The sequence below is a fragment of the Sebastes umbrosus genome, chromosome 13 (genome assembly GCF_015220745.1).
Source record: "Sebastes umbrosus isolate fSebUmb1 chromosome 13, fSebUmb1.pri, whole genome shotgun sequence".
Classification (NCBI taxonomy): domain Eukaryota; kingdom Metazoa; phylum Chordata; class Actinopteri; order Perciformes; family Sebastidae; genus Sebastes; species Sebastes umbrosus.
In genome coordinates, this window is record NC_051281.1 from 8,708,817 (window position 1) to 8,721,726 (window position 12,910).

The 12,910-nt window shown below is 40.6% G+C and overlaps 1 protein-coding gene across 3 annotated transcripts in view; it reads left to right on the top strand.

The window, feature by feature from the left end:
- The window catches only part of lrp1bb (low density lipoprotein receptor-related protein 1Bb), a 314,579-nt gene that overhangs the window by 259,889 nt on the left and 41,780 nt on the right, over positions 1-12,910 (top strand). For all 3 annotated transcript variants that reach the window (XM_037789698.1, XM_037789696.1, XM_037789697.1), the window contains exons 58-66: positions 2,306-2,487; positions 2,717-2,916; positions 3,496-3,684; positions 3,810-3,958; positions 4,205-4,298; positions 4,943-5,059; positions 6,700-6,819; positions 7,612-7,731; positions 11,865-11,981. In XM_037789698.1, coding sequence (XP_037645626.1) covers positions 2,306-2,487; positions 2,717-2,916; positions 3,496-3,684; positions 3,810-3,958; positions 4,205-4,298; positions 4,943-5,059; positions 6,700-6,819; positions 7,612-7,731; positions 11,865-11,981 — 1,288 coding nt within the window. The remainder of the gene's footprint in view (positions 1-2,305; positions 2,488-2,716; positions 2,917-3,495; positions 3,685-3,809; positions 3,959-4,204; positions 4,299-4,942; positions 5,060-6,699; positions 6,820-7,611; positions 7,732-11,864; positions 11,982-12,910) is intronic.

The window sequence follows — 12,910 nt, forward strand, 5'->3', positions numbered from 1 at the left end:
AGTCATGAACAGGTTTCTACTTTAAATAGCCGAAAGGACAAAAGGCTTACATAAACACACTCTGGATTCATCTTTTCATTGTGTTTTTATGAGCCGCATCCAAAACATTGACATTCCTCTTAAGTTAACCTTCAGTGTCACAAGAAGCAATCTTTTTGATCAATGGTGAGATATTATGGATAAAGTCAACCAGGAGGACTTTATGTATCAGCTCCTATTTGCCGGAGGAAGCAGTTGTGATGGAAAATACTATAGAACAAGTGGCACTTTAGTGACTGTTCTAAGCTCAGTTTTGTCCAAATTGCTGCTTAGGGGACAGCTATAGTCTTTTTGCCAAGACTATATATTTTCTTGCAAATGATGACAGAAGAGGCCTCAAAGCACATCGTGTTCCTTAATGACAGATTGCATGGGTGCTGGCATTTTTATTTTATTTTATTTTTTTGAGTAAAAGGGGGGTTTTAAAGGCATCAGCTTTATCTGCCAGCTGGCACAATGCTTGTTTATTCCAAACAACTGCTTTTTCAGACTCAAAGGCTAGACTGGCTTGGGGATATTGATAGAGTTCCTAGATAGTTCCCTAGATGTTGTTTACATACTTATGTTTTGACCAAATCTCTCACTGAGAATAGCGCAGTGAGATGAATAAAATCATTAATGAGAGCGTCTGTCTGCTGCCCTCCACCCTACCTGCTTTAATTACAGTATTTACATCTCCACAGTTAACAAAAAGCACTTTTTTGCAAATGAACTACGGTTTTCTGATGGAGTAAACAGTACAGACTTCTGCAGCACCTTTCGTTTGCACTTGCACCTGTTTGGTTATTGCAGTGAGGCGAGTGAAGTGGTGCAGCGCAGCATGTGTTTACACAGATGCAATTTTGGCATTCACGTTTGCATGAAATTGCATCTGCGTATTCACCTGCTCAAACCACCTCGTACTGCGCACAAGTGCAGAGAGCAAATTTCTTGGCTTTAGTGCACAGGCCTCAAAATTACTCAGAAAAAACGGTTATATGCACATTGACTTTAGGTATATTAGCAGCTAGTACAGCTATAATTGCACATCAAAATACAATTTGTATGTGATTAAGAGTCGCTACAAGTCTGCACTGAGTGAGATGAATTATATTCTTGCTAACATCAGCCTCTACTGTAGCTGTCATACAGCAGCAGGAATGATTTGTGCCCTCCATCTGTAGTCTCTAATTTGAGAAATGTGGTCTGCATAATTATGCATGGGTCAAACCACATCGGCACCTTAATTAATTGGTTAAGTCTTTAGACACAGCTCCTCGATCTGACAAAAATACGTGCACAAACTACTTCTTTTCACACCAGACTAGTAAACTCTTTCACATCAAGTCCAAGTGAAATAATTTGGATTACGGCGTGCATCACCCTCTGACATCGACGTTTTTACAAATGGGACTTTTTAGCAAAACACTATGTGAGGAGCTCAAATAGACTATTGCTTTCTCCACAATGTTAGCAGGTGTAACAATACTGTGCACACATAAACATGCCTAAATAGAAGCCCAGACAGCAGACACATTCATGGTCATACTAGTTAATGAATATATCCTAATTTTACAAATTTGCTAAATGTATATTATATTTAATCATATATATGACACAGTGTTCTGTTTGTGACACATTTACTTTAAGGAGGACATATTATGCTTACTTTGAGGTGCATACGTGCATACGTATTTTGGGATTCTACTAGAGCATGTTTGCATGCTTTAACGTTCACTCTGTTGTGATTGGTCAACCGAACAAAACTCTACGGACTCCACTCCAGCTCCGCTCTAACTAGCTTTGTTTGAGGCCGTGCCAAACTAGCCGCTAGGCAAGTTTATATAAATAAATATGTTTGCATAATACCTGGAGTCGGCTGTAGCTCAGTGGGAAGAGTGGTTGTCCTTTAACTGCAAGGTTGATGGTCCAATCCCCGGTTCCTACTGTCTGCATGTCAAAGCAATTGACAAGTTGCTCCCCGGGCGCTTAAATGCAGCCCGCTGCTCTGAAAATACGTAAGATGGGTTAAATGCAGAGGTCAAATTTCATGTATGTACCTGTCTGTATATAATGATTGTAATAAAGTTAGAAGTTTTTGAGTTTTGAAGTTACTTGATGACATCACCACGTTACGGAAGAAAAGGCAGGACTTTCAGGAGCAGCGTTTCTGTGGGGGAGAATAACTCCCTTTGGTGTTGACTTTGGGCTTTGTAACTTTGCAGACCTTTTATATGCACAAAAAACCTCCATACTGATACTCATCTTCCTCTCCCTGCTTTACCAGATAGTCCACAGAACAGCAGTGCCCAGCGCCTTAGCAGTAGATTGGATAGGAAAGAATCTGTACTGGTGTGATGCGGAAAGGAAAACTCTGGAAGTGTCCAAAGCCAACGGCCTCTACCCCACCGTCCTGATCAGTTCTAGCCTCAAGAACCCCACAGATCTAGCTCTGGACCCCCAGACAGGGTAAGCATATTATCATTACTGTAAAGCTCACCATAATGCTGTAGGATTGATTTCACAGCTTGACGGAGAACAGGCGTAGGGTTGCTCCTTTCAGATGGTTAACCTGGAAACTGTTAGATCCAGCTCTCATTTGAGGAGCTTCATTTGGTGTCAGTACTAATCTTTTATTCCTCTCACGTTTGCCTGCTGTTATACATAGCTCTTTGAACTGTGCTATGTTTCTGATTAGGTACGTGTTCTGGGCAGACTGCTGTGAACCCCCTCACATCGGGCGCATTGGCATGGATGGCCGCGGGCAAACGGTTATCATTGACACAGAGATCTATAGCCCCACTGCTCTCACTATCGATTACACCAACAAGAGGCTCTACTGGGCAGACGACAACCACATCCTGCTTGCCAACATGGACGGCACCCAAAGGCGCAAAGGTGAGACCAAGGTGTTGTTCATGCTTAAGGAATAGTTGACATTTTGGGGAAGAACACTTTGATTACCGATATCTGTCTGTTAAATGTAAGGCTGTCAAAGTTAACGGGATAATAACACGTCAATGCAAATTTGTTTTAACGTCACTAATTTCTTGCGCAAAATTTTGGCAAGAAAAAACTGGCGTGGCGATTTTCAAAGGGGTCCCTTGACCTCTGACCTCAAGATATGTGAATGAAAATGGGTTCTATGGGTACCCACGAGTCTCTCCTTTACACACATGCCCACTTTATGATAATCACATTCAGTATAGGGCAAGTCATTACTTTTAAATTGTGTTGAAGATGTTAAACTCTTTCTACTAACTTTAAGTTTGAGAACCACTGGGGCTATTAGAAATGCTATAAAAAATATATCAAATAATCAGTTAACCTGATAAATGGATCTGTCGTGGGTGTGACTGATTGAGAGGTTTATTGCTTTGTGCTGTAAGTGACACATAATTAGCAGCACCCTGGTTGTTAGATTGAATAAAAAATAATTTAATTGAAGCTTACCATGACCCATTTGTCCCTCTCCAGTGACCTATGATCACATCCAAGGGGTCATGGCTCTGACTTTGTTTGAGGACTTTGTCTATTGGACGGACGGGAAGTCCAAATCGCTACGACGTGCTCACAAGACGACTGGCGCTCAAGGGATGGAGCTGCTCAACTCCTGGCAAGCCATCAAATCCATCAAGGTCTACCACTCCCTGCGCCAGCCTGAAGGTACGAAGTCCATCTGGCACTCGTGTTCATTCTACCCTCCCATGCCGAGCAGTTGTTGCCGGCCTCCTTTATAGTTTTAAGAAGGAAATGATTTGTGTCTGACTCGCTTGTGTCCTTCTGTACAGTACCCAAGCACCAGTGTCAGATTGCAAACGGAGGATGCAGCCACCTGTGTCTTCTGTCCCCCGGCGGAGAACACAAATGTGCCTGTCCCACTAATTTTTACTTGGCTGCTGACAATAAGACCTGCCTCTCCAACTGCACCTCCAGTCAGGTCAGCCATCTCCTCTCCTCCCACTTCTAAGTTTAGTTTGATCATGTTGTTGAGCCGTACTTTTCCCCTCAGGGCAAATTGCTTTACTCTCATATGCTTCCCCCCTCTGACATGTGCTGTAGGTCCTAGCAAATGGATGTGTATTGATTTTGACTTTGGCTTTGAAGAGTGTTGAACCTTAAAAGGAGAGTTAAATATTCATGTTGACTCCCAATTCTGTGTCTTTTTAAATATTTTCTGTAACAGTTTCGCTGCGGTACAGATGAGTGTATCCCTTTCTGGTGGAAGTGTGACACGGTGGACGACTGTGGGGACGGATCAGATGAACCTACTGACTGCCGTGAGTGCCATGTTATTCAAAGGTTGGCTTTAAAATACAGAGGAAACCGTTTATAGTGATCACGGTTACAGCGCTGCTTATATGGATCAAAAAGCTTGGGACAGAATTAGGGATGTTAATAATTAACCGTTAACTGACATAAAGAATTTTAACCGATTAATGTTATTAAACGGTTAAAAGAAATATTAAAAATGAATTAAAAAGCTGAGCAAAACTCAGAGGAGCAGCTCGTCAGTTTAAGGAGAAAAGCTGGTCTACCTTTGTTTTAGTGTAATAAATATACAAATGTCAATTACATGGTAATCTGCATGAGAAATTATGCACAACAACAACAATTTTGGTTGGAATAATCATCCACTTATAGTGATCAATTTGACCTGCACAGACGTGATGACTATAAGCCGTTTCCACTATAGTACGACTGTATACCCGAACAAGTCAACTCCTACTCTGGTGAGCTTTGAGGGATATTAAAATTGAATTTGCTGCTTATTTACTTTCAATGTCTATTTGTTGTCATTAATGTGTATATGTTTAGTTTTCAATGGCATTTACACAATGCTCTGTGTTGATTTATATGTTCCCTGATTGAACTCTTAGAGTTTGTAGCCTGACATATAGTTATGATTTCCTCTCCCAAACAGCTGAATTCAAATGTCAGCCTGGGCGGTTTCAGTGTGGTACTGGCCTTTGTGCTCTTCCTCCATTCATCTGTGACGGGGAAAACGACTGTGGTGACAACTCAGATGAAGCTAACTGTGGTAAGGAGGACGGAACAACGATTACCTGTTTAAGTGGAAAATCTAAGAGGTTCCTTTTTAACTTTTTGACATCCGTTGCTTCTCGCTGATTGCTGCGCAGTTTCTCACTTACAGAATCAATTAGATCGTGTGTAGTGCTGTCAGGGTCTTTTTTCATTGTCTGTCGACGGTACGATTTAGTGCTAAAACAATTAAGCCATGTGTGCCCGCAACTGACATTTTTAATATCCTTTGGTGGAGGTGTTCTCTGGGCTTGCCTCAGCACAAATGTGAAGACATTTTCAAAATTGGTTAAACCGTTTGGCTGAAAAGTGAGTTTTTCTTATCATACTATATCTAGTATTTGGGCACATGAGACCATTGTTTTTACAATAGACTCCTTTATATTTTAGAAAAAAACAGCAATGTGCCCAAATACTAAATATAGTATGAGAAAAGAAAAGAAGAAGATAAAGAAAGTGGCTGTATCTACATGTATGCACTGTAAACATTTTTATTTAATTTGTTTAAATCATAATGAAAACATTTAATAAACAAAATGTGAGCGTTTTTCCTCATATTTCAAAATTCCTGAATTTGACTATTAAAGGTCCAGTGTGTAGTATCTGTTAGCATCTAGCGGTGAGGATGCAGATTCCATTAACTGAAACTTCTCTCGTGTGCCAAGTGTGTAGTAGAACTACGGTGGCCGACGCGACAACGCGAAAACTCGAATGGCTCTATATGGAGCCAGTGTTTGGTTCGTCCATTCTGGGCTACTGTAGAAACATGTCGGCCGGCTCTGTGAAGAGGTCGTGTCTAAAGGGTACCCCAAAAATGCTAAATCTGATCTGAGATCTGCAAAAACTTGCAAAAACTCTTGCAAGACTAACCTAACTAACGATCCTAAACTTAATTATTCGACTTCTTGACACGACCTCGTGAAGAGGACCCGCTATGTAGATATAAACGGCTCATTCTCAGGTAATGAAAACACAATCATTATATTCAGATGATACATTAAAGAAAACATACTTATTAATATTGTATTCCATTTCTGCCAATAGATCCCCCTAAGTGCTACACACTGCTCCTTTAATCAAAGTGTGTTTTTTCATGTGATCTAAAAATGTTAATGTTGTACTGTTAGACACTTTTCAAGACTTTTGATCGGAACAAATGTTTTTCCTTATCATACTAAATATAGTGTTTGGACACAAATGGGTTAATTAGTTCATCGCCAGAAAATTAATCAAGACCAGTTGTTTGAATAATTTATCGTGCAAAATCATGTAAATTGAAAATCGTTGGGCTTTGGGTTGTTTTTCAGACAAAACAAGCAATTTGTAAATGTCACCTTGGGGTTTTAGAAATTTTTTTTCACTGTTTAACATTTTATAGTCTAGTTAATTGGAAAAAATTGATAAAGTAAATTCAATAATGATTAGCTGCAGCTCTGATCCACTTCTATTCATTCAATGAAAACTAAAATGCTTCATTAGCAGACACTGTGTGTTTAAAAAAACCTTTAACAGTAACTTTAGAGTTTGGTTGAATCACTACCAGTCAGCATCAGTAGTTTAGATGCTTCGCTGTGTTTGGACTCGTAGCATTTCTTATTGATGCAACCTCCCGCTGCTCCTTCCCGTTTTCTCTTTCAGAGACGTACATCTGTCTGTCAGGCCAGTTCAAGTGCACCAGGAAACAGAAATGCATCCCTCTTAACCTGCGCTGTAACGGTCAGGACGACTGTGGAGATGGAGAGGATGAGACAGACTGCCGTGAGGAACTGCATTATTACTTTCAGACTCATTAGAAATGGCTTTACTGAGCTTTCAGACTGGGTAGTTTATGAATATATCCCCTGTTTGATCTGCCCGCTCCAACATTGCAGCCCAGATAAAAGTCGGTATTTTTAAGGTTTTGGATGTTTTTGTTTAAAATATATAATCTAGCAGACTAAGATAAATCACTTTAATTGGTTTGATTTATTTCTGTGCTTGGACAGACTATGTGACATCAAGCATCAACATTGCATAGTAATGTAGTCATCGGGTATTCCGAAGGCAGCCCTTGTTCCTGTGAAAAGGGATTAGATATTGAATCACACAGAGGATAAGAACAGATTCTCTCTGCCGTGATGTAACTCATCAGAATATCACACCCCGTTCAAGTCTTTCAGACTGCTGCATTTGTCTTGCATGTGATTGCGAGAGGGGTCAGAATGGGGGGAGAAGATGCAGGAAAAGTAAGGATGAGAAAGGGAGACTAAAAAAAAAAAAGGCTTTAATTAAAGTGAAGCTAATTACTTCACCCCTTCTTAGACTTCCACAATGATTGGATGTGGTTGTGAATGCACTTTTGTAATGAGCTCTGCACCACTGAAATTAAAATGCTATCTGAAACAATGTGAGGTTTCATAACAAGCAGCTACTCGCTGTGATAAAACACTGGAAAGGTATGCGAGTGTTTTGGAGAAATGAATGGCTCCTTCACTGGTTCTTATATCACTGTAGATATTATGAACACTCAGGTTATTTCTACTAATCCAACCACTGTCTGTCTGCCTGCAGCTGAGAGCACCTGCTCCCCAGACCAGTTCCAGTGCAAGGCCTCCATGCACTGCATCTCCAAACTCTGGGTGTGTGATGAGGACCCTGACTGCGCCGACGGGTCAGACGAGGCTAATTGCGGTGAGTTGTGGAAGCCCACTTAACCATAAATCACACCACTTCACTTATTTTTCAGTTAAAGGGGGGAAGAATCTGATTTAATCTGAATTAATTTTACACTCGGCTTCACGCTGGTCTGGCTCAGTCCTTCTACATGTTCTCGCCGCCTATCTGATGATGTGCTGAAGGAGAACGCCATGAAGGACAGCGGTCCCTTTTTGTCAATAAGAGCTCAGTTTGCCTGGCATTTTTAGCAGCTGTCAGTGTTTAAATGCTGACCTCACACACACAAAAGACATTCATACTAGGGCAGGGTACCTTGGGAACTTTTACAGCACTATGCACCAGGATTATATCTGCTTGACATGCCTCTGCAAAGAGACAGAATTCAACTCTGTAGTTATGCAAAGCTCTAAAGTTTTACCACATAGAAAGAAGCAGTTACCCGTCAAAGACATCAAATATATCTGAGGTCATGAAGTCAGTCATAATGTACAGTATCTTATTTTCTTTACATACTTTATCTTAAAGGGTAACTTCTGTATTTTTCAACCTGGAGCTTATTTCCCCATGTTTTAGTGTCTAACCGACTAATAGGGACAATAATTTCTGAAATTGGTCCAGTATTGAGGTAGAGCGCTGTAGACTGCAGTGTATTGGGGCAAGCTGGCACCGTCAATTACGTCCACTAAAAGTGCTTGTTTTGGCCATGACAGGCTCTGATTGTTGGTCATGTCTATCAGGTAACCTACAAGTTGCAATACATTGGCATTGACCTTGAATGGCTAAGGTAAAGAAAGCAAGTCTCGCAAAAGTTTTTGCATATTTTCGTGCTTGTGGGTTACGTTCAAGACACAACCCTGATTGTTATTCTAAGTGTCTGACAACATTATGGAAAGAGTCTCGCTCAAGGAGAAGTCTCGTTCTGAAATCTGGCAAGGTTACAAGGTTGCCGCAAGACAACGGTGGAATAGTGGAATACATCCATGGTGGAAACGCGAGTGCCGGCCAGGCAGAGTTTGTTGTGTTGGAGCACAGAAAGTGTAGCTTAGTGTTATCTAAAAGATTTTCAATGTCATGGCTGAGTATTTAGATGATTTCAACAATGTGGATGAGGTCTTTGAATTCGATGGTTGCCCGTATTTATTTGAGCCAGAGTATACGGATATTCAGATTTCACAACGAGACCTCTCCTTGAGCGGGACTTGGACACAATAATAAACAGACCGGATCAAGTGAAAGGTAAGAAAAAGGTTTTATTTCTCTCCTTTCCATAATGTTGACACACACAATCTGAGTCTCTCAGTGGCAAAAACAAGTAGTTTTAGTGAGCGTAACGTTACATTGACGCTCCTCACTTGCCCTTGCAGCTCATTTTGCGACTGCCAGTTACAGCGTTCTCTCTCCATACTGGACCAAATTCAAAGATTGTTGTCTCCATTAGTCACTTATAGACAAAAACATGGGGAAATAGAAGTTGAAAAAGTTACCCTTTAATGTGAAAGTAGTTGCACAATGGGACTTTTGCACAATGTATGCCTGCACAGGCATGGGAGTGTGTGGGCCAGGTGTTGTTGCTTCATAGGTGTGACATTGGATGAATAAGAACTATTATTAATAGTGTTGTCAGTATATGTGGCTTGGCACAAAAATGCAATTTGAGTATTATTAAAAGAATATTCATGCTTTATTGTTTGATGCCTCACACCTCCTCTCAATAGATCTTTGTAATTTGAGGTTTCATGTGGAGGTTTTGCTGCTTCTTTTATGTCAATTAATTGAAGACCCTGATGTGCCATTAAGTCACTGTTTATTTGTGTAGTTTACTGATGTTTGACTTTAGCCCCTTAAACTGTACTTCCTGCAGTGTTTGTCAGTGTCATCCGATAATTAATCCCCTAAAAAGTTCTCACCACTTCACAGCACTCCAAAGAGATAATGCTGCTTTATAGCTATTTTATTTTCACTTTGAATTACTTCAGACTGTTTAAGGAAGTTTTGCTCGTTAGCACCGTAATGAGCTCTGACTTAGCAGGGAAATATTGCTTCTTTTTTTGTTCTGCGTCACATCTTTTATATGCTGTTAGTGACTGACTGAGCTGCCTCCTAATGAATTGCTGCCTTGTGTCCTCCGCTGCTGCTCTCAGTTTTCCCTCCTGGTTCTCTCCTCCTGCTGTCATGTTGGAAAGGGATCCAGGCAGAATCTGCCACCCTCCTCTTTTGACGCATCTCTTCCCTAACTGATAACAGCGTTACCTTGGCCATTATCCCTGATGATGCCTGCACTGAAATGACTTTTTAAAAGGAAGCTCTCAGTTTGACTTTGAAATCCCATTCAGAGCAAATATCAAAGTATCTGTTCTTTTTGAATGCAGATATTTTGGATAATTAGTGTTTAACACCGGAGAGCCCAATTTAAGACTGAAATACTTCAGACCCTCCATCACTTTACACACAACAACTGCAAGCCACTGTTGACACACAACACGCCCCATAAACTCCAGACTGAGTCACTTCAAACAGCATATACAGCAAATAAATAGAGTCGAAACACAGTTAGACTCCGAAATGCCAGTGAACCGTGTGATTGACATTTTGTAGCCTGGACCCAGACCTCTGAATCGCTGCCCACATCTCTCTCTCTCTCTGAAGTCTGATTATCAGGCTTGCTATTTTGAGTAGGAAGCATCACCTTAGCCTTAACACAAGTCTTGTTACCAATTAACTTTTAGCCTTATATTTTAAAGGTGTTCACTATTTTCACACCTTGTGTACAAGAGGATTAGGGCTCATTATTCTTTAAGTTTTCTGAGCTGTTCTTATTACCAGAGGAAATCTTTCACTGTAGACTGTGGACATCAGTAGCCGTGTTTCCATTCACATATTTTTACAACACATTCCCACTCCCAACTCGTCAAATACTGCCGCTTGGTCAGTGCCCCTCGGCATCGGAGACTAACACACGGGGTACCCCTCTCGCGTTACTTTTGGATGGACCGGGTATAGCTTGTCAATATACGTCCAATATATGCATAGTGTCCTTTCAAAATAAACTTCTGTTTTCACAGGAAGTTAGATTTAGGCAACACGACTACTTAGGGTTAGGAAATAGTCGTGGTTGACATTAACTTCACCTCCCGTACACTCTTAGTGGACTGTCTGTGAACAGCATGAAACATGGCCAATACCAGCTGACATGAAAGAACAATTAAAACTTACCCAATTAAAACTAATTCCTGAAGACCTCTCTCCATTTTTCTATCATAGATGGTTAGATGGCCAAGCCTCTACTTCTTCTACTACTCTGTTTGCTGGCTGATTACAGCCATGCGTAGCCTATAGCGCCAACTTCTGACCAAACTATGCTGTAGCTGACTCTATTAGCTCCAAATCAGTTGATTGAAACGTGCCTAATTTGCATTTCTTTTTTTTGCGGCATTCCAAAAGTTTGCTTAAAATTCACTTGACAATTAAATGGAAACACGGCTACAGTCCTCTTACAGCAGGAAAAATGTAAAAAAAAGAAAAGAAATAGGGGCACATGGGCATAAGAAAAAAAATCAGGTATCTGGTCTCTTTGAGGAAATCTTGCACTCACATGTACAGTATGTTACTGAATATCAATTTTGGCATTTTAAATACTACTTACTGAAATCAAATGAATAACATTAAAGGCAAAGAAGTGATAAGCTGATATCCAGACCAGTGAGTAAGCTGCTGTGACTGTCTGAACGAGGTGGCATTTAGAATATCACTTCATCACTGTCGTATGAGCTGGTACTCGTTGGCACTGACAGGACACTGAAACAGAAACCCAGTTTGGGTGAGCCATATATCAAAGCCAAAATCAAATGCCTCAGCATGTGTTGTGTTCTGAAATTCTCTTGGATGTTTTCTTGAGGAAAGTTCAATTTTGCCAACTTCCTGTCACAAATTCAGTTGAGGATGATTGGTAGCACAGTCAGGTATTTCATCTTACGGTGTGTTAGCCTCCGGAGTGCATACTGTGTTTTGAACTCAGTGTCAGACTTGCTTAGGGAAACCCTGAGGAAACGATGATTACACCTAGAAAATATGATAGCTAGCACACTATTAATATTCATGCTCTTTGAAGCCATTTTCATCTTCATGTTTGTTTGCTCCTGATGAAAAAGATGAAAAGACCTGTGGACCTCATGAATTCCGTTGCGAGAATAACAACTGCATCCCAGACCACTGGAGGTGTGACAGCCAGAATGACTGCGGAGACAACTCAGACGAGGAGAACTGCAGTGAGTATCTGACGCCTTCGCTTTCTGGCAGCTCAGTTTGTTCGTTTATATACACTGTTGACATTCTGCACGCACTTAGGCGGTGAAGAATTGGACTCCTCTGAAGACCCACCACCTCTCACACACACTCACCTTTGTATCTGTGCACCCTGGGTGATGTTTCCCACCATCGCCTCAGCCAGGCTCAACTCTGTCTTTAGAGCAGACTCTTATTATCCGTGCTGTTTCTCTGAGAATATTGTGAGGCTCAGACTCCTGAGCTCTCTTCTCTGTAATTTAACAAGTTCATATTCCCTTTTGTTTAGAGATTCATCATCACTTTTAGGAGAAAACTTTTATTAACTCATGGAATTATGCTGATAACTCACCTCGTTAAATCCTTAGCATGTGTGTGTGTGTGTATGCAGACCTGTCTCCTAAAAATTACGTTCCCATACAACTAAATTGCATTCTCAATTGCATTTGGAAGGAAACGTATTTTGTTGTGGACTAAGTTTGTAAGTCTGCGGACAGACTTAGCGAGTGACGTATTACAACGAGCGACGCGCAGAGAAAGTAACGTAGTATATCGAGCGACTGAATGAAAGTTACATTGAATAATAATAAGGCTGTCAATCGATTAAAATAATTAATCGTGATTAATAGCAAATTAATAACACATATTCATCTGTTCAAAATGGTCCTTTAAGGGAGGTTTGTCAAGTATTTAATACTCTTATCAACATAGGAGTGGGCAAATATGCTTGCTTTATGCAAAGCTTTAGAGCCCGCTACAACCTAAAAATTGCAAGTTGCATTTATGCATTAAAAAAATTAGTGGCGTTAAAACAAATTTGCGTTAACGCATTATTATCGCGTTAACTTTGACAGCCCTAATAATAACGTGATTGAATAATAACGTGATTGAATAATAACGGGTATAACAAATG